Below are 21,345 nucleotides of genomic sequence, written 5' to 3'. Positions count from 1 at the left end.
CAAATGCTTATTACTTAAATATATATAAATAGTGTGGATGTTTGTAAATTGAAAGACAAGTTTAAATGGGAAACAAACTCCCAAATCTCAAGCAATTTAAACATTTGCATGGCTCAGAATTTTTTTAATGAATTGTTGACACATTTTTATCAAACTATTTCACAAAGCAACAATTAAGCTATGTTTAAAATTAAAACATTTTACTTAATGATTCAAAGAAAAACAGCAATTGGTCACGTAGCTCAATGTTATGAGAAAGAATTAAATCTGTTGAGGTTTTGTTCAGTTGCTACCTGCAGTCAAAACAAAGTCCATCCCATTGCTCTCTCCGCAACAAAGTAGCGAAGCTCTCGCTCAGTTCCAGGTCAGTAGTGAATGTACTGCCATAAAGTAAAGACTGACTAACTGTAATGACTGAGATGGGAATACTATTATTAACTTGAGTTATTTATGATTCAACGATTTACAGTGCAAGTGCAAATTCCATAGTCTTGTAGTTTTTCATATATTCTCAATTAGAAAATATAATTTAAATTTTATTTTCATTTCATCAACATGCATTAAATTTAAATATTTAACGAATAGTAAAATTAATTATCACGTTTGTGCTAATTTTCGTTTTCGCTCCTGTTTGAGCTCTCGCTTCACCGCACGCTGCTCGAGCTCCTCGGTGTACTCAGCGTACATGGCGAGCAGCGCTGGATAGAGTTTGTGATAGTGCTGCAGCTGCTCCACGGTGACCTGCATGTTGTCAAAGGCAATGGCAACCTGTTGCATGTCATCTGTGCTGGGCAGGCGTGGACACTTGGCATAGCGCTGCGAGAAATGCGTGAGTATAATATGCTTGGCCTGCATATCGCGTCCCTGCTGTATGGCCTGGGACACTGTGCTGTGCGTCTTGATGCGCGCCTCTTCCTCCAGATCATCCTCCATGGTAGCCTCGTGTATGAGCACAGTTGAGTTGCGTCCCAGCTCTACCAAATCTTCGCAGGGCATGGTATCGCCGCTATAAGTTACTTTAATGGGCTCGCCTTCGAACTGCGACTGCAGCGTCAGGCTAATGCCAAATGCACTGGGACAATGTTTAACCAAGCAGGTTGCTATGGCGCTTAGGCCCATGCACTGCACGCTCTCGTCCGTCAATGGCTCATCCAGCAGCTCGCCATTCCCACGCAGCGTATACGCCTCAGCAATGGACTGAATCTGACGATTGTAGAAATTCAGCCAAGGCTCAATTTGTCGCGGCGCCAGCAGCAGCAACTTTTGCGCTGGCTGCAGTTTCTGTCGCTGCAGCAGCAGATCAATAAGCCCAATGTGATGATCCGCATGCAGATGTGAGACATAAACCGCCTGCAGCTGTCGCATAACCTCCTGCGTGCGTTCGCGTCCAAAGAGACGCACTATCTGGCCATAAGTGCCCTCGCCGCAGTCGAGCAACATATAAGCCGCTGGAGCTGTCTGTATGAGTATGGAGCTAACATTGCGCGTCTTGTTGGGAATGCACGAGCCAGTGCCCAGGAAGATAATGCGCGGATAGCTGCTGCTCTCAGTTATTTTTAAGGCCTCAGTTTCTTTTTGCAGCTGCGCCAGCAGCTCTGTGAATCCTGGCACTGCATGCGTCTCCTTTATGTACTCCTCTGGATTCAGCTTCGCTTCCAGCGTGCGATCCAGACCTTAAACAAATCAATTTAGTTAAATTTTTAACTTAAATTCGATGACTCACCTTTTCTTGGCCGCAAATGAAAGCTGCTCATGGAGCCGACACCTTGTGCCGCTTGCTCTGTTTGCGTTGGCTCTTCATTGCTTTGCTCATCCTCCAGCTTGGTTTTCTTTAAATTCTGGCTCAGATTTAAGCTCGGACAGCTGTCTTGCAGCTCCAACGACTCGGCGAGCAGTGGAAATATGTGTGGATGCAGTTGATTCAGTTGATACTGTATGCGATTTGCCGCCACACAGCCTGAGAATTTATTCAGTGCAGAGTTAAGATAAATATGCTGCGTGCCTGGCGAGAAATTGTCCGCCATGAAGCGTTCATAAGCTGCTTGAGCTGTCATTTCTGTTGGCGTAAAGTGCACCACCAACGCCACTTCGGTGAGCTCTGAGCCAGCCAACTGTTTGTACTCTGTCGCCTGCGCTTCCAACGAAGGCAAGTAATCCTCACTGGGCACATCAATAAACACAAAGGACAGCGCTGTCTCACCAGGCTCCGTTACGTCCACAGAACGCACCAGTTTTCCATCAGGCAGCGTTATGTCCTGCCCGTTTTTAAGCTTGCCCAGCAATGGACCTGGTGGCACCCCATGCTCCACACACTTGACCAGGTTCAATGCACCTGGACGCGGCTTTAGCTTGCATATGTAGCTGAGTATCTCTTGTGTTGGCTGCAGCTCACTCGTCAGCACCACTGGCTGCACACTGAGTATGGAATCCTCAAATAGTTCTCTTTGCGTGCTGTCTATCGTGTCTATTTGCAAATTCTTTAGCATTACAAAACGACGCATGCTCTGCAGCATTGTGTCTAGCTGAGGTGGCCCATGTAGTCCTAAGTTACGCACGCCAACATCCTGCACAGTCAACGCCAGTCCCGGCAGTCCACCGACTGTTGTCCATGTGTTGCGTGTAACAAAAATATGCTCCAGTCTGGACAGCCGCGTCTTGTGCTCGTATGCCAGGCGTTGTGTGCCTTCGCCGCAGTTAAACAGGTAACGCGCCTGATCTGTGAACAAATATACCGAGCTTGGTGATCCATTGGCGCCGGCACCTAATACTTGCAGATTTACTGTGCCCGGCACACCAGATGTAAATTTCTTGCGCAGGACGTTTGGCTGCCGCTCATACTTGTCCGGCAGTTTCCGTATTTCATCGTCCTGGTCAACTGTTATTGTTTTGCAACTCATTCTGCTGTGTTGTGTTGTCAAATTCCTAATGAATCGTCCATTCGTTTGCAATTTAATACATCCACAACTCGTTTGCAATTTCGCCAGCCACATAGCGCCTCCAGCGTGGTTACGCCCAGCTGTTTGATATACTAGAGTTGCCAGACATTGCAATTTCATTAACTGATGAAATAAACATACCAATTGCATTTGAATTATTCAATTTCATGAATTAGTGTAACACGCATTTTAATTAACTATTGAAATATGCAGCATTGGAGTGCATTATAGTTTTGAATTAATTATTAGCGAATAAGCAAGCACTTGAATTTGAACTTATCGCGCCCATGCCATGCGATAGCTTAACAGCTGTTCTACTCAGCAGCGGCTCAACAGTTGCGCTAGCGTATCGATAGTTCTTATCGATAGCGAAAACGTAAATAAAGAGAGCAGCGCGCGCACGTGGAATACATTCTTGCATTTGCCGTCCACCTCTTGTATTAATATATCAAATAAACATGGTTTTTTTTACGTGCAACATTTGCGGCGAGTCCGTGAAGAAACCATCTGTGGAGAAGCACTACCAAACACGCTGCCGCGGCAAGACAAAGAATGTTTCCTGCATGGACTGCCTGAAAGACTTCTACGATGAGGAATATGTGGCGCACACCAAGTGCATCTCGGAAGCACAAAAGTACTCAAACCAAAACTTTGTGCCCAAGGAGCCAAAGAACAAGAATGCACAGAAACAGGAGAGCTGGATGGATATTATACGCGCCATATTGGACAGCAGCGAATACAACTTAACGCCATCGCTGCGCAATGCGTTCGACCGACTGCAGAGCGTGGACAATGTGCCGCGCAAGAAAGCCAAGTTCGAGAACTTTGTGGGCAACTGCATGCGCATGCAGCGGCAGCAGGCAACCGAGGTGTGGAACATACTCGAACAGGAGCTCAACAAAATGAAGGAGGCCAAGCAGGCTGAATTAGCGGCAGCAAAGGCTGCTAAGCAGACTGAGGCACAAAATGCAGACAAAGCAACTGAGGCGCCGCCCAAAAAGAAGGCAAAGCTGGAGAATGGTGACGCAGCGGAGCAAACAGCGCCCGCAGCTGAAGCGGAAAGCGATGCCAGCGAATTTGATTGGATAAAACAGCTGACAAAGCTGGTGGCCAAGCAGCCCGAGGGTCTGCAGCTGGAAAAGCTGCGAAGCAAGCTACTGAAGAAGTACACCAAGCATTTATCTCTCACCGAACTTAGCGAAAAGCAGTCCAAGAAGTTCCACAAACGCTTTGACAAGCAGTTGAAAAAATGCGATGCACTGCAGCAGGACGGCAATCTAGTAAAGCAGTGTTAGATCTTAACTACATTAAGTCTCTAGCGTAGTTTAACTTGTATGTAGACTCTAATCGTTAGCGATTAAATATTGTAAATGTCAAATAAGCTAGCGTCAATTTATGTTTCACATCCGCCAAAGCGGACAAATTGTTATAGCTGATGTTTATCTAAGACTATTTAAATGCGCGCTAAGCTGGAGCTTGAGGCTAGTTGACAAGATGAAGCTGTTGAAACTATTGTGGCTACTGGGCGTGCTGGCACTAATGGCGGGCCCCTTTACACAAGTGACTGCGGATCCTAGAGGCGGCGCACATACTACACGTCGCCCCCAAGAGCAGCAGGAGCAGCAGTTGCTTAACTAAATTGCTTAGAACGTTTATTTTTTGACAGCACTGTGGCGTCACAATAAAGTTTACGCACGCACACTAAGCTTTGTATTTTAAAAAGTGCATGCACTTTTTCAAGTAGTCGCGATTCGTAGTGCACGCCGCATCGTTGTGGAAACGCTTCGGCGGACAATTGAGCGTCATCTCGTTGGAGACGCACTCCATCACTAGTCCAGGATACACATGACAGCCATGCGCCTCCAAGCGCTTGGCCAATGCCTGCACGCCCTTGTGCGTTAAAAGTTCAAGTGCTGCAATAAAATAAATTTAGCTAAGCGTGGCAGCTTATAGCTTTATAGCCAGACTGACCATGTTTGTCGCACTTGACATAAGTTTCATATAGCAGCTTTTCATCCGCCTCATCGGCCAGCTCCATCTCCAAGTGAGCACGCACCTTGTTATGATTCAAGGACTGACGATTGGCAGCCAAATATTCAGTGCTGTTCATTGTACACTCAGCCGTGCACTGCAAGTGAAGTTAATAGCAATAGCTTTAAACAAATATTACTTTATATTTACAAAAATATTTTCCAGCTCCTGCTCCTCGTTTATGTAGTGAATCTTCTCATGCCACTCTATTTGGCATTCCATAAAATGTGGATTTTCATCATGCAGATCACAGCAAAAGTCGTGCTGAGAGAGAGAGAGAGAGTGAGAAGTGTTTATTGATGGCATGATGGTGTTTATTTGGCAGTAGAAATTGTAGTAGTCGCAAAAGTAGTAGTAGTAGTAGTAGTAGTAGCTTCTTTTGAGTAATTTCTATCAAAGTGCCTTCGACTTTCGCCTGCTTATCCTTACCATTGTATTCGATGCATGCAGCTCACAATCCTCGTCCATTGCCGGCTCAGCTTGGCAGCCCAGCATCAAAGCGGCGATCAACAGCAGCCAAAACATTTTTTGAAAATGTGAGATTCAGAGCAGCTGGCATTTTTATATGCGATTACTGCTTAATCTGGCGTAACATTTAATTACTTAAACTTTACTCGCTTTGTTTAATTACAAGCTTAATTTAATTTATTAATTTAAATGCTGTGTGCGCTGATCATGATCATGAGAGTTGAAGTTGAAGTCGTTGTGGCTCTGCTCTAGTTCCAGGAAACGCATTTACACGTGCGCTCTGGCCAAGATTAATGGTGTAAAGGCGTACATCCATCATCGATCAAGCGGCAACATATATATGAAGCTGACGCGCCCTGCTTCCAAATATAGCAAAATTCAAAGCACTTGGACATGCGACTGATGTGAATGTGTCTTAGATAAATGCATGCGGAAGCGCTCAACCAACTTCAAGTAGTAACCATGCCCACACCCTGCGCCCCAGCTGCAACTAATTAACCGAGAAATACATCATAAATAGCCCAGCTACAACTACAACTCCAACTACGTTGCGAGTCGTTGCACATAGCGTCATCAGTCAAGGCGCAGACTCCCACAATTCTCAATTGTTTATTTTTGACTTTGCCGCTCCCTCTCTGCCTGGACAGCGCTCGTTTGGTATGTGGTGTGTGTGTGGTAGGTAGCGGCTGCATCAGCAGCAGCAGCAGTTTTTTGATATTTGTGGCATGCAGCATGTGGCATGCGGCCGCAATCAAGCGGCACGTGCCCTATGCCCGTTGCCCCCGCCGATCGTTTCATTAGAAATTGGAACGCGCTAAACCAACTGAGCGCATCCGTGCGCCTTGTTTTGATTTCTTTCGGCTTAATTTCTTTCTTTATTTTATAATTCTTTTTTTTTTTTGGGTTGCCCCATTATCGCACACCTCCAAATTGTCGGGGAGTAGGCAAACATATGCCCCGACATTTCGAATTGTAATTGTAAATGCAATGGACTCATTAAGTCTGACGCAAGCCAAGGCGCTCCCAATTGTTAATTATGCTAATGCAAGACAACATTATTTTCGTTATTTAGTGCATAAATTATTTTGTTTAGTAAATAAATTCTATTTCTAATGAATTTGAAAATAGTTCAATCAAGTTCAAGTCGCATTAAAAAATAGTTTACCTTCAAATAATTTAATGCAATACAATAATGCAAAGTAAATAAAGTTTTTTCCGCTTTTTAATCAACAAACATGCAGACCAAATAATTTCAAAAAAGGTTGCTTAGGTTAGTTTATTTAAAAAATTTCCCCGAATTCTTAAATACAGTACAATGTCGATAATTCAATTTTACAATGCAAACAATTCTTATTTGCAAACTTTATTATACACTGCCTTAATTAAAAATTCCAATGGCATTCAAAGCTTATTATATATTTTATTTATTCCTTTAAGTTTAATTCTGAACTAACAATTTCTTTTAAAAATAATATTAATTAATTTTTAGATACAGCAAAATAAATAAGAAGCTTGTCAAATTTTAATTGCTTTTGAATTGTTTGTTAACTCTTTCCAAATTGCAAAAATATAGAATTTCAAACTAGAATTTCAGTTTGCGAGCATCTACTGTAAATAAATACACACATATTTAATTCAAATGCGTGTTGCTCATAAAACGACAGCAGTCAAAGCAAATAGTCATAAATAATCGTAAATGAGCAAATAAAAAAGAAAACACAGAATTCAAATAATAATAATGAAAATGAAAATTGCCTCATTTGTCTGAAACTCAAACAGTTCTTTCACCCACACGCTCAGCTAAACAAATGCGCTCTCATTAGTTTGCGCTCTCTCTCGTCGCTCTCTCGCTGAGAGAAACCGCATGGATTGCATTGCATGTGGATGCCATTTGCATTGCATTTGCAATTGTGTGTGCCTGGCCAGACTCCAGCAGTGACTCTCGCTTTCAACACACATATATATGCAAGCGCATATAATTTAGAGGCGCTCACACACATGTGTCCGTTGTCATTGTAACGCTTTGTCGAAACCGAACTGAAGAGCGCTCCATAGCACATCAGAGTGTTTCAGTTGAGAATTGGTTGGCAGCGCGTGCGGTTCGTTGAATAGAAGAATCGTCTGTGTGTGTAGAATCGGTTTAGGGTCTCTAGGCAAAGGCGCCGCCGCTTCCAAGAGAAGACACCAATAGAATTCCAAAAAGCACTTTAGCTATACTAAGAGGACTATAGATAGTTTCTATAGTTTCTGCCGGCGCACAATTTTATTTATAAACAGCCAAAACGATATTTTTGGATCAAACTCGAAAGTGGCCAAAGGCGCAAAAGTGAAAACCTGAAAATGTTGTGAAACATTTGCCATTAAAACCAAGCAAAAGTTTAAAACAAAATACATATATACAAATTAAATCTTACAATTAGCAGAATAAACGTTTGCAATGAAGGCAATTAATCAAAATAAACTAAGCCTAGTGTGGGCTGTGATCGGTCTGCTCATCGGTCTGGCTGGCGCACAATATGAACACCACCTGGACAGCCTGCGCGCCAACGAGCTGTACGAGTTTGTGGAGGGCACTGGCAGTCTCCAATATCTGGCCAAGGGCGACAGCGAGCAGGCGCTGCTCCAATTGGAGCAGCCCGTCAATTTCTATGGCGAGAAGTACGAGCAGATCTATGTGAGTATATGAATGAGAGATACTGATAAGACGCAATCATCAATCGACATTATTTGCATAAGCAAGAAATGACTTTGTTGCTTGCTCTGGATGCATTGATGCCTTCTAAGCTATCGCTGTCTGATCTTGTGGGGTTTAGTTAGCAGAGGGGGGTTTTTTATAAATAGCAATACACACACACACACTGACAAAATAGAACACACACTTGAAGCGACACGAATTTCGACACGAAATGTGGCCTATATGTAGCTTAAGTATCTGTCAGATACAATTCGCACGCACGCTGCCCGCCGCCTGCCTGGGGGTGGGTGGTCCATGGCGATCTTTTTTAGCGCTTTACAACAATAAATAGCCAGTCAACCCATTGATGTTCATGTCGCTATGCCGCCTTGGCTCCCAGCCAAATGTCCGCCTATTTGTTGTTGCTCCGATTTTTCTCGTTTTCTGTTGTGTTGAGTACATTTTGAAATTATGAGCGCTCTTAGCGCTAGTGTCGACTATTTTCGTTTAGCTAATTAACTGAATTTATGTGTCTGACGTTAAAAAATAGCATGCGGCATTAAAACGTTCAGGCCATATACAAAATTTTAACACATACAGCGACACATTTCTATTTCCGTTGAGGCAAATCAACAAACGCCTTTTAGCTGGAAAAGCTTAAAGCAAATTAATGTTCGTTGCTTAATGTGACAAATTTCAAACAGGCTGCAAAAAACTCTTTGAAAATTCTTAAAAATTATTTTGAATTGCCTGTTGCGAGCAAAAGTAAGCCAATAAATAGTTTTGAAAACATTCGAAATAAATTATAAGCAGCTTATGTATTTTTTAACAATTTTTATATTACAACAATTGGCTTGTTTATGCATATACAGTCGATTAACTTTATTCCTTTTATAAAAAAATGCTTAAATAAAATATGTTTACATATTATGTTATTCAGATCTCTTTAAAATTTGAACAACATACAAACATAAAATATATTTTTTTTTTGTCTATTGAAAATTGTATTCATTTTAAATTAAATTGTATTTCATTTTGAATTCACATAAATAATTCACACCACAAATTGAAAACTAATTACCCAAAATGCCTGCCAAATTAATAGCCAAAGTGCTGCTAACAGCTTAATCTTTCAATCTTAAATGTTTTTCATCTCGTAGTTATGCTAAATATTTTCACATATTTTCCACACGCTGTGTGCTAATTGGGGGTGCAAATTGATTTATGCTGCGGCTTGTTGGCAACCGCAAAATGGAATGTCTAAGGCGAAAAAGAAAAACACAAACACCTGTGCTCCAATTATCTAAAGTTGTTTACACAGGCAAAATGTGCAGCAGCAAGAGAAGAAAAACAATTGGAAAATAAATGCAGTTGGGCAAGTGAGATTCAGTTTGAGGGCACAGCTGGAGAGTTGGGAGCTAATTTTAGAGCCGTTGCAGATGCTGCTGCTGCCGACAAGGAACTCAATTAGGAGCGTCATTTGTTAGGGGTGGCTGCAACTGATCAGAGCTCGGGCCAGGCTGTTAATGATTTGTTGTTGTTTAGTTTCCGCCAGAGTTAAGTGTTAATTTTAATGTTAAGTGGCCTCTTAGCACTTATGCACTTCCTGCTCTGGCACATTCTTAAGCCCAACACCTCTTTAAATGCACTGCAGCAAATTGCTTTGATAGTCAGTAAATGGATGCATATAGCTTTGGCTAGAATGTTGCCTAACAGGAGTGAGCATAAAATAAATTCAGCAGCAATTAAATAATAAATTGATAAAGCTAGACTTAGGACTAGCCGGCGTGCCCACATGGGCTGAATTAAAAGCCAAAAAGGCTATAAAAGGGCATTTGGTAACGGGGTATACCTTATGCCCTAATAAAGTTTAAAAAAAAAAAAAAAAAAATAAATGAAATAAAATAATTAGTAAGTATAATCATTGAATCATTACGAATTTTTGATTCATCTTAGCGAAAGCTGTATTTAGATTCTTTTTATATACTTTGACTTATTGTTTTAGATTAAATTTAATATAATTTATTTAAATATTATTAGCTAACTTATCATTTACTTTTATATTATTCCAAGCAATCGTATCTCTTTAAGCTTTGCAGCTGCTTAAATTTTGTTTAAGAATACTTCAGACTTAGATTTAAAATTTATTTTTCTTTGTTATATATTTTTAATTGTTTTAAAATCTAATTTGAATATTTTATTTCCTCTGCTTAGATAAACACCAACGGCATATTGACATTCAATGTGGAGTTCCCCGAGTACTTGAATCAGCCCTTCCCACTGGAATATCCCTCGGTGGCGGCTTTCTACTCCAATGTGGACACCTCGAACAGCAACGACGACAGCTCCATTTCGCTGTTTGTTACACGCGATGCAGCGACGCTGGAGAAGGCGCAGCAGCTGGTGCGTTATGCGTATGCGGATCAGACGGAGTTTGTGGCGCAGCAGCTGATTGTGGCCAGTTGGCGTAATGTGGGCTACTTCAACTCCAAGACGGACAAGCTGAACACGTTCCAGGTGGCGCTCATTGCTGATGCTCAACAGACCTTTGTGCAGTTCATTTATCCCGATGGTGGACTCAACTGGCTACAGGGCGAGGCGGGTGAGTTTGGATTGCCGGACATACGCGCTCAGGCGGGTTTTGTGGCCGAAGATGGACGTTACTATAATCTCAATGGCTCTGGATCGGAGAATGTAAGTCCCACTACAATATAAATAAACAATTAATAAACAATTCAATTGTAGGCGCGCTTTTTGAGCGAGAGCACCAATCTGGGCGTGCCCGGCGTGTGGCTTTATCAGGTGGCGCAAATTCAGCCTGGCGAGAATGTTGTGCTGCCCAACAATGCGGAAACGCGCACCGAGTCGCCTGCGCTGGCTCAGAGCTGCTCCGGCAATGGACATCAGTGCGATCGACACGCCCAGTGCTACGACAAGGCCGAGGGCTACTGCTGCGTCTGCGAGTCCGGCTACTATGGCAATGGACGCTCCTGCCTGGCCAATGATTTGCCCATGCGCGTGACTGGCACACTGCAGGGCCAGCTGAACAATCTGCCCGTGGATGAGCGCGCCAAGCTGCAGTCGTATGTGGTCACAACAGATACTCGCAGTTATACCACCATCAATCCCGTGCAGGAGGAACAGGCGGGTCTGCTGCGTGTGGTGCTGCCGCTGCTGACTACAGTGGGCTGGCTGTTCGCCAAGCCGGTGAAGGGTGCAGCCAATGGCTATCAGCTCACGGGCGGACGCTATGAACACTTCTCGCGCATACAGTACGACTCCGGGGAGGTGCTGCTGGTGAATCAGACGTTCGAGGGACTCAACTACTGGGATCAGCTGTCGGTTAAGATTCAGCTGTATGGTGAGGTGCCGCAGGTGTCACCCAGAGTGACGCTACACCTACCCGACTATACGGATGAGTATCGCTTTGTGCGTCCCGGTGAGCTGCACTCGCTGCAGTCGCACAAGCTGGAGCTGGTGGAGGAGCAGCGTGTGCTTGGCTTTCAGCTGGATCAGCGCATTGTCTACAGCAGCTGCCTGCGCGACGACGATGCCGATCCCACGGACAGTCGCGTCATGCAGAAAGTGTCCAAAATAGCCCTCGACTACTCACCCACTGACGAAGCGCTGCGCACTTCCGCAGTCAGCAAGATTGGCGTGGATGCGGAATCCAATGCCTGCACCGATGGCAGCGCCCAGTGCGGCGAGCATGCGGTCTGCATGCCCTATGAGGATACTTATCGCTGCGACTGTCGCCATGGCTATGCGGCGCAGCAGGACGAGAACGGCAGCGAGCTCTGCGTGGATCTGGACGAGTGTGCGCTGGGCACACATGTCTGTGATGAGCACGCGTTCTGCTCCAACAACGAGGGCGGCTTCAGCTGCGTCTGCTTCGAAGGCTTCGAGGGCAACGGCTATCGCTGTCTGCGCAATGATACGGCCGATAATATCGAATATGCCAGCAGCACGCCAGCCACAGGAGCTGAGGAGCATGAGCAGGAGCCGCAGCAGCCACAGTCGCAGCTGCCTGGCGAGCATGTGGACTATCAGCCTGGACATGAGCAAACTAATGTGCAGCATCTGGATGCTTGTTATGTAAGTTCGAATCGAATATTAACTTTTAATTGAAATCGAATTTGTTTTTGCAAACTGATTTGTTTATTAAACAAAACTAATCTTAAGAAAATATTCAACTGCTGATGTTATAGAGGGTTGATTGTAGTAAGATTATAGTCTGTGGTTGTTGCTACTAATGCAATATATTAACATTTCCAAAGCTTGAGTTCTTACTTAATATATGCAGTATTATTATACACTTTGTCATTTCTGTAAAAAATGGAAAAGGGTATCATGAAGTTGTGCAAATGTATGTAAGGCGTGGCAGACTCCATAAAGTATATATATTCTTGATCAGCAAGAAAAACTAAGTCGATATTGCCATGTCCGTCTGTTCGTCTGCATATTTGAGCAACTGTTTCTCAGCAACTATTAGAGCTAGAGCTACCAAATTGTGTATATAGGTGCTCCTATATCCAAACCTCAACGCTTTTATTTTATTTTGTTTTATTTCTTCCCCCTCTCTCGCAAATCGAAAAATAAACCATATTAAGAAATAAAAAAATATTTAAAAATCTGAAAAAAATTACAAAAAACACTTGGTTATTGTTTGGACCGATGCCAATAATTTTAGAAAATTCGTGTTAATAACTTAGGAGTTATTCACATTCTAATTTTCAATATAGACAGCGTGGTGCGCTTGGCTGACGCGTCATACAGATGTAGCAGGATTTATTATTAAGAGTGGATCACTTTAAGCAGCACTTAATTGTATTATACAAGACGTCAGCCCCCCCCCCCCCCCCCCCCCCCCCCCCCCCCCCCCCCCCCCCCCCCCCCCCCCCCCCCCCCCCACCCCCCCCCCCCCCCCCCCCCCCCCCCCCCCCCCCCCCCCCCCCATTTATTATTAAATGTATATTAAAATAATTACAAATACAAGGCACGCTACTCGTGTATTAATTAAATGAAAAGTGAATAAGGCAATATATATTATATATAAATTATAATAGGATATATTTAGATTAGAGATAGTTTTCTGCTTGTAACCATATATTATCACTAAGTTAAGCTTAAGCAATTAGTGCTCAGAACAGTTTTGTTTGCATTTTGAATATCGAAAGCAATTGCTCTCGCTCCTAGCATTACAAATCCTGCATCCTTCTAGCTATTGCCTTCTAGTTATTGCTTAGCCAAATGAAAAACCAAACACTTGTTTTGCCTTTTGCTATTTTTTATTCGTTTTACATTATTAATCATGTCAACTTTGTTTGTTTATTAAACTCTGTTTGTGTTTTTGCTGCAGCGCTGCTCGCCGGATGCGGATTGCTTTGAGGGACGCTGCAGCTGCCGCGAGGGCTTCACTGGCGATGGCTACAACTGCCAGCATATCTGCGGCCACGATGAGGTCTGGGAGCACGGACGCTGCGTGCCCATCCTGCTGGATGAGCATGAGCTGGAGCCGCGATGCAATATCCTAGGCGACTGCACTTGCCCGGAGGGCTACGATCTGAGCGAGGATGGACGCAGCTGTCGCTATGCTGGCGGCTATGAAATGGACAACAACGAGGAGCTGGTGCCATGCGATGTGGATGCCAATTGTCATATCAATGCCCGATGCTCCTGGTTCGAGCACAAGCTGCGTCACATCTGCAACTGCAATCCCGGCTACAGCGGCGATGGCTACAGCTGCGAACTGATTGAGGACTCCTGCGCCATTGTAAGTAGTGCGTAGTCAGCTGTTGAGTGTTGCTATAGTCACGACTTGTTGTACACAGAAACCCGATATATGCGATGCTCATGCCACTTGCGACTTCAACGATGCGCTGGGCAAGTCCGAGTGCGTCTGCGCTCGCGGCTACACTGGCGACGGCTATCGCTGCCAGCTGGCGCCGGAGTGCGAGTCGGCGGAGCAGTGTGGTGAGCAGGCCTTCTGCGATGCTGGTGTCTGCCTGTGCCAGGAGGGATACGAGCGTGATCTGAGCGATCGTTGTGTGCCCGCGGGACGCTGTGGCGCTGTCTACTGCGGCTCCAATGCCATGTGCAAGTGGGATGCGGAGCAGGCGGTGCAATATTGCCAGTGCATTGATGGCTACCAAGGCGATGCGCTTGCCGGCTGCGTCAGTCGTCCCACGCCCTGCAATGTGCGCAACAATTGCGGCATTCACGCCGCCTGCGAGCCCACGGAGTAAGTGCAGCGCAGCTCCACTCAGAATTAAATCTTATGCACAGTTTGCTTGCAGGGATCCGGCCAACTACAGCTGCCAGTGCATTGCGGGCTATCGCGGCGATGGCTACGTCTGCGTCGAGGAGCAGAACTGCCTCAACAATCCCACGCTCTGCGACATGAACGCCAGCTGCCATTCCACCAACAATGGTCTCGTCTGCGTCTGCAATCAAGGTGAGCTCTATTTCTGCTGCAGAGCTGCTGCTCCTGCTGCAGCTTGCTGCTTCTGCTGCTGCTCTTGTTGCTTCGCTTGGGGGCACTGTGTGCAGCTATTCATGAAGCAGAAGCCCACAATGGCCAGGCAGAGCAGCACGTTCAAGTAGCCATTGTTGCGGTCCCAGGTCAGCGGATGCATGAAGAACTCGCGCATCGACTGCAGCGCCGATGACTTGCGCTTGTAGTGCTCGTAGTTCTGCGCAAAGCGTCGCTGCTGCTCCACAGCCGCGGCCATGGGCTTCATCAGTATGCCGCTGGAGCTGAGCATGTCCGGCGGCTGCGTAAAGCGTATCAGCCCCAGGCACTTGAATTTTGTTAGCATTTGGTTTGCTAAACGCATTTTTACGCTTTAATCTCTGTTTTGCTTTTACTACTACGAAAAATTTTACATCAAATTTGGAATTTGCCAATGAGTTGTAAGCTTTGAAATTTTTGCAGCGCCTGCTCAGCTAAGCAGAGATTAAGGACAAGCTAAACGTACTTATTTTTATTGTTGAATTAATATCTGTAAAATAACAGCAACAACAATTGTGGCTTATATATTTAAGGAAGCAGCCAGAGCCTGCAGAGCATTCCAAGTGTCCCAATAATTGTTGAAAGTATTCGAAAAATTAATTCTAAATAGCTACTAATTTCTATTTTGGTTATTTCAGTCATTAATTGTTTTGTTTATCAATCAGACTGCCTCAAAATTAATGCAACTCAAAATTACGTATACGCATTTTTTTTTTATATAAGTGTATGCAATCAAACTATTGTTGAATTGAATTAGCTGCAGCTATACATAATAATTTAATTTGCTATGAATTAAATGTATTTATATTAAATTTTCATTGCAGGCTTCTATGGCAACGGCTCGGTTTGCTTTGAGCGCCAGCAGCATGATTCAGGCTTCCTGATTGTTAGCCAGGGTGTGGTCATTGTGCGTGTGCCGCTGAACGGACGCAATGTGCAGCCCATTAAGGTGGCCTCCATGGCCATTGGCCTGGACAAGGACTGCGTGGAGGGACGCGTCTACTGGGGCGACATTTCAGCCAAGAAGATTCTAAGCGCCAAGTACGATGGCACCGATGGACGCGAATTTATTGCCACAGGTAAGCAGCGACTCAAAAGCAATGCCCGATTTCATTTAATTGGGATTGTTAATTGCAGACATTGAATCGCCGGAGGGCATTGCCATTGATGTCATCTCGCGTCGCTTGTACTGGACGGATTCGGTTAAGGACACCATTGAGGTGGCTAGCCTGGATGATCCCACGCTGCGCGCTGTTATTATAAACAAGCAGCTGGTGAATCCACGTGGCATTGCTGTGGATCCCTATAGAGAGTAAGTCTGCGCCTTGCCCATAGTTTGCTTAACTTTAATGTTCGCTTGTTAACTAGAAAACTTTACTGGTCTGACTGGGATCGCTCGTCGCCCAAGATTGAAATGTCTGATTTGGATGGCACTGGTCGTGAGCTGCTGCTGGGCGCGGATGCAGTTACGCTGCCCAATTCGCTGGTCGTGCTGGAGCACACTGGCGAGCTCTGCTATGCCGATGCAGGCAGCAAGAAGGTGGAGTGCATCGAAGCCCAGAGCCATCAGCTGCGCACCATTTCGCAGAATCTATCGTATCCCTTCGGACTCACCTATACACACGATCAATTCTACTGGACCGACTGGACTACGTAAGTTGCTGACTGTCAATGACTTAAACGTTAAGTATTTATAATTTTTATGCAACAACAGCAAGAAGCTGGAGAGCGTCGATAGCGCTGGGGTGCGTCAGCAGGCCTTGCAGACGCCCTTCTTTGGCAGCCACAAGATGTACGGCATGACGTCCGTGGAGCAGCACTGCCCGCAGTACCAGAGCCTCTGCCAGATCAACAATGGCGGCTGCACCGACTCGCGTCTGTGTTTGGTGAATCGCAAGGCGCCCTCCGGCAAGAGCTGCAAATGCACCAGCGCCAGCAGCAGCTGCGCTGTGGCCACGCCCTACGCCTTGCCAGAGCCAGTTGCTCGCGAGTGAAGCGCGCGCTCAAAATTCAAATTCACAAGTGAAATGAAATTATTATTTTTGTATACGTCTACAATAGTTAACACAACAAACAGCAAAGCAACCAAAAAAACAAAAACAAAAACCAAAACATAATGATAACTTAATAATACAAAAACTAACTGTGTGTGCCATTTTTTGTAAAGCTACTCAACTTAATAAATATCTTTAAATACAATACAATGATGTGAAGGGTTTAAATTTCAAAGCCACATTTATATATTTAAATAATAATTGAAAGGCAATTGATGCAATCAAAAACAAAGCAAAATAATACGTATACTTAATAAATAATATAATGTGGCAACAGCTGAGTCCAGCAGACTTCATTGTAGGATGTACATCGAGTTAACAAATCTTTCTATAGCATCAATATTTGATATTTGTCTTAATGCAGCTTAAGCATTTGATGAAATGGAGAAAAACCACTTGATGCTTCAACTATATAATTTGAATTTATTGTGTTTATGCCTTTTTGAAGAGCACAATTAAATATTACAGCAAGTTTATTAACTAAACAGAATATAGTACTTCAATCTTTTATGAATCAAATACATGTTTGGTAATTTGTTCTGCTTCTTATTTTTGTTTGTTTGTCACTTGCTTCGCTAATTAATTGCTGGCATGGCCAATTTGCTTTTTGTACATTGAGACATTCACTAATTGCTAATTTAAGTTTAAATAGTTTGTAATGTATGCACGCTAAGATGCATGTCTATGTATGTAATGTAAATTGTATGTAGGTGAGCTAAGCTTAAGCTTAAGCTACATAACTGTAGATTCTTGAGACACTGGAATGCGTTTTTCTTTTTTCGTATCGTGATCATCTTGAACGATGCTCGAGTAAAATTCACTTATAAAACTGTCTGTGCGCTAGTTTAGTAACTAAACTATATAGTAAGTATGTATGTGTGTGTGTGTGTGTGTGTTAGGTACCTAGTATGCTTTAGCTATATATGTATATGTATCTATAGCTTGTTTTGCTTGGGACGTGTTTGGGGCTTGCGCAAGGTGCATTTAGTTTTGTTCACTACTTCAGCTTATTTTGTATGCTAAGTATGTACAGTTAAGTGCAAGGGATATAGCTCATTGGATTTGGTACAGTTTCGTTATGGCTCAGGCCGTACAATTTTACGAACTTAGTTGCTAGAAAAAACATATTAGCTACAATTATTAATTTTTTTTTCGGTTTTGCGTTGTTTTTTTTTTTTTTTTGTTAACTACTCTAATAGTTTGAATGCAGTTCCTTGAATGCTTGGTGCTTAGTTATTACTATATACAACAGCTAAAGAGTTACATAACACAGTTATGCGCCAATTTAAATTTAATTTTGTTATGTAAAGCATTTGTGTATACCAAAGCCTGTTTGCATTTTATTAATTTTTGAAAACCACGAGAATTTGTACAAAACGAATTAATAAATTATAGCATTATGTGTGTGTGTGTGTGTGTGTGTGTGTAACATTGATAGCACCTTTTGTACACTAAATACAAGCAAACTGTGCTGCAAATGAAACCAAGAAAACTTGTAGTTGACAGTTTGGCAAAAGCTAGACTAAATACAATTACTAAACTCTTTTACTTTGTTTTAAAACTTATTATATACATAGCGCGTTCGGTATTTGTTTGCTACTAAAGGCTAAAGCACAGACTTGTGCGACACAAGTGTCGTATGCGTAATAATTGTGTTTAATGCGCTACTACTCGATATGCCAGTAATGAATCGACGATGATAAGTTTCGCTTAACCAACTAACATGCATTGCATATTACAGTTATATGTACAATAGCTAACTAACATTTAGTATATAATGTTTGTGCTTAAATATCTCATTGCCAATATGCCAATAGTTAGACTACTTTGTTGTTCCCAAAAACACGTTTATGCCTCATTTTGTATATAAAGCAGACTGAATTGCCGAATATAATTTATTGCTAATGAAAAATCGCAAATGCTTCAAATCAAATACGCTAATCGTAGTGGTAGTAGTAGTAGTGGCTACAATTTATGCTTAACTAGGCAAATGAATAATTACTTAAGGGGGGGCTTTAGCTGAGACACACACCACAGACGCTGACTGACAAAAGCTGAATGCTTACGGGTGGGCTGGGTTCACTTTAGTTTTGCTGCTAATACTTTGGGTTTGGGCTTAGGGTTAGAACTTATCGCGTCGTCTGTGGGTGCTGGCCGTATTCTATATCCATTTGTTCTTCGACATGCTGGAGCGGAGTCGGCGACCCCACATTAGGTTGTATCATACAATCGTGCCCTGCAAATGCTGCGGCGACGACACCTGCGACGACGACTGCTGCAGCGAGTCCTGCGCCTGCAGCGTTGAGCCTGAGGATGTGCTTGGTCCGGGTCCCAGATCGGCCGTATTAATGGCCAGCGCGGAGCTGGCGCCCAGCATGCCGCCACCAGCGCCGCCCTGCACTGAGGGATTTATGCCCCCGCCGCCGCCGCCGCCCATCATGCAGGGCAGTCCCAGCATTGGCGTAGGCTCCTCCGGTGGCGTCACCTGCAATGAAATTTGATTCTGCGCAAGCGCTCGCACATAAGTAACCTCAACTGCAACAAGTAGGCTGAGCTTACCTCCATGCCAATGCTGCCGTTGAGCGATATTTTGATGGGATTGCTGTGATTCGTTGCCTGCATGAGCGTGGTGAAGTGACTTATGCCAATTTCCTCCAGCGAGGACTTGCGACGCCCATGACTTGCGCCCACGCTGGGCAGTCCTTGGCGCAGCGACGAGGAGCGACGCAGCAATATATCGTTATCGATCTGCAAGTGAAAGAGAACACAAAGGATTTCCAACCGAAATGGCCGGCGCATTAGCATTGGCTCGCTTGTCAATAACAGTCAAACAATTAACACACAGACAAAGACAAACACACATATATATGCGATATATACAATACAAATTGGCTACAACGCTTGTTCATAACTCTGTGCAAACACATTGAACACATTAAACTCAGTATGCAGAATGCTGAATGCAACGCTTCAGTCCTTGGCGTAGTAGTGGATGATGAGCTCTATTATCTGATTGCTTTTATTTGAAATGCTTTTGTTTCTTTTTGGCTAACGTTACGGATACGTGATGTGATTTATCCGTGGCGTGCGTGCTTTTATGGTTTTTGATGATTGTTGCTGATACATTGTTGTTGTTGTTGTTGTTGTTGGCTGTGGGCTGTGGCTGTTGTTGTTGTTGCTGTTGTAGCGGCTGTTGTCGAATGCTGCGGCTTATTGTAACGCGTCATTTTATGAAAATGGTTTTACGAGTATTGAACGATAAATGAACACAACACAAGCGCAAAGAAAAAAACAAAGAAAAAGTGAAAATAATGCAACCAAAATTTTGATGCTTATCGCTGAGCGACATGTGGATTTAACTGGATTTTTGCTCGTGAGCGCAATGTTGCATTTTATGAGGTGCTTCAACCACAAAAACAAACAACTTTGTCTAATTTTCTGTTTCATTTTTTTGCAACTGTGCTCAGCTGTTTAAGTAAGTGTTGTGTTAGCCAATTGTTTATAACAAAACAACGGTAGACCGTTGAAAAGTTTAAGCTACAAACTGGCAGAGCAAAGAAGCCAAATTTAATTGATCTCAATTTAAAGTTAATGATTCTGCAAGCTCTGCAAGTTTATATATAACTCAAGTTTGCAACTGCGCTGTGTCTGCAGCGTGAATTTATGCAACGCTCACGTGGCTTTGCGGCATGCTTGGAATACTTGGAACTGGTTTGTGTGTGTGTGTGTGTGGGCACGTTGCGTATGCGTTATAAATTCAACACTTGACGACACTGCCAGTCGAACTATGTGTGGGTCGAACACAGGTGTGTTTAGTGTTGTTAATAAACGTGAACATAAACAGTAAAGCGTGTAAGTGAGTGTATGTGTGTGAGTGTGCGTGTGTGTGTGTTAGTAGAGAATTATAGCCAACCCGCAATGAGTTACTCCTGCCGCGCTGTGAGCCAACCACCGTCGGACTATCGGGTAGAGAAAGAGAATTCGATTTAATTTGCTGCATCGGCGGTGTACAGCGTGGCGATGATCCATACCCGGCCAATGTCTGAACGCTCTGCATTTGCATGGGGTTCAAACCGGCGATGCCGGAGCCGCGACGCGAGCCAGCTCCGACGGCGGTGTTGGGCATTTGTGGCATTTGCGGACCGCATGTCGCACCCAGATTGATGTTCGAGCAGAAGGAAATGTTTGATTTGCGTCGCGAGTTGTGGCGCTCGAACGTCTTTTGTGCCGAGAACGGTGACGGACGCACCAGATAGCTGTGAAAGAAGAGTAATGCACATTACGCATACGACGTGTGAGACAGCACTACTCACATGAGATCACCCTCTTCCAGCTTAAGATCACAGCTTGGATTGATTATCACATAGGACAAATGATTGCGCTTCTCGCTGACATCGTCGTAGTCATTGGTCGGCAGGTTCAAGGACTCCATGCGACTGCGCACCAGATTGGCAATCTCAGCGCGTTCGATTTGCTGTGCGTGATTATCGCGCGCCTCGTCCGCCAAGTTAATCGAATACTGCAAGTATTTGAAGTCAATTTAAAGCCAAAAGCAAAATAAGCAAATGCAATGCAATGCGCTAGTTAGTTACGTTTTGTTAATTGTTCAAGTGTATGTGTGTGTGTTTGTTTTTGTGTTCGTGTGTGTGTGTGTGTGCAGCTACAAATGAA

The 21,345-nt window shown here is 43.9% G+C and overlaps 6 protein-coding genes across 13 annotated transcripts in view; 2 read left to right on the top strand and 4 right to left on the bottom strand.

The window, feature by feature from the left end:
• Nucleotides 1–565: 565 nt before the first annotated feature.
• Nucleotides 566–2,999, bottom strand: LOC108595165 (ribonuclease Z, mitochondrial). The gene is made up of 2 exons (XM_017980337.1): nt 1,724–2,999; nt 566–1,673 (listed from the first exon to the last, which is right to left on the bottom strand). The coding sequence occupies exons 1-2, from the start codon at nt 2,988–2,990 to the stop codon at nt 598–600; spliced, it is 2,343 nt and encodes a 780-aa protein (XP_017835826.1). The 5' UTR covers nt 2,991–2,999; the 3' UTR covers nt 566–597.
• Nucleotides 3,000–3,324: 325 nt separating this feature from the next.
• Nucleotides 3,325–4,631, top strand: LOC108595553 (uncharacterized protein C16C10.8). The gene has a single exon (XM_017980813.2). The coding sequence runs from the start codon at nt 3,395–3,397 to the stop codon at nt 4,229–4,231; it is 837 nt and encodes a 278-aa protein (XP_017836302.1). The 5' UTR covers nt 3,325–3,394; the 3' UTR covers nt 4,232–4,631.
• Nucleotides 4,632–4,637: 6 nt separating this feature from the next.
• LOC108594650 lies at nt 4,638–5,492 on the bottom strand. The gene is made up of 4 exons (XM_017979792.1): nt 5,397–5,492; nt 5,118–5,231; nt 4,908–5,064; nt 4,638–4,849 (listed from the first exon to the last, which is right to left on the bottom strand). The coding sequence occupies exons 1-4, from the start codon at nt 5,490–5,492 to the stop codon at nt 4,638–4,640; spliced, it is 579 nt and encodes a 192-aa protein (XP_017835281.1).
• A 2,032-nt stretch (nt 5,493–7,524) lies between these two features.
• Nucleotides 7,525–16,806, top strand: LOC108597156 (nidogen). The gene is made up of 10 exons (XM_017983563.2): nt 7,525–8,109; nt 10,324–10,803; nt 10,855–12,204; nt 13,469–13,882; nt 13,941–14,350; nt 14,406–14,563; nt 15,445–15,699; nt 15,758–15,932; nt 15,989–16,273; nt 16,335–16,806. Exons 1-10 carry the CDS (start codon nt 7,873–7,875, stop codon nt 16,612–16,614), a joined length of 4,044 nt encoding a protein of 1,347 aa, XP_017839052.1. The 5' UTR covers nt 7,525–7,872; the 3' UTR covers nt 16,615–16,806.
• Nucleotides 14,481–15,035, bottom strand: LOC108597157. Its single transcript, XM_017983564.2, has one exon. The coding sequence runs from the start codon at nt 14,943–14,945 to the stop codon at nt 14,571–14,573; it is 375 nt and encodes a 124-aa protein (XP_017839053.1). The 5' UTR covers nt 14,946–15,035; the 3' UTR covers nt 14,481–14,570.
• Nucleotides 16,807–17,840: 1,034 nt separating the features above from the next.
• LOC108596494 (potassium channel subfamily T member 2) overlaps nt 17,841–21,345 on the bottom strand; it is an 83,915-nt gene continuing 80,410 nt past the window's right edge. For 6 of the 8 annotated variants that reach the window (XM_033293226.1, XM_033293225.1, XM_017982318.2 and 3 more), the window contains 4 exons: nt 20,988–21,193; nt 20,588–20,930; nt 19,234–19,422; nt 17,841–19,177 (listed from right to left, as the gene is read on the bottom strand). In XM_033293226.1, the coding sequence (XP_033149117.1) occupies nt 18,896–19,177; nt 19,234–19,422; nt 20,588–20,930; nt 20,988–21,193 (1,020 nt within the window). In that variant the 3' untranslated portion in view covers nt 17,841–18,895. The remainder of the gene's footprint in view (nt 19,178–19,233; nt 19,423–20,587; nt 20,931–20,987; nt 21,194–21,345) is intronic. The other 2 variants (XM_017982319.2, XM_017982315.2) reach the window with 1 other exon arrangement.

Source organism: Drosophila busckii, chromosome 2R (assembly GCF_011750605.1).
Source record: "Drosophila busckii strain San Diego stock center, stock number 13000-0081.31 chromosome 2R, ASM1175060v1, whole genome shotgun sequence".
NCBI classification, from domain to species: domain Eukaryota; kingdom Metazoa; phylum Arthropoda; class Insecta; order Diptera; family Drosophilidae; genus Drosophila; species Drosophila busckii.
Note: the sequence above shows the minus strand (reverse complement) of the source record. Positions and strands in the feature narration are given on the sequence as shown.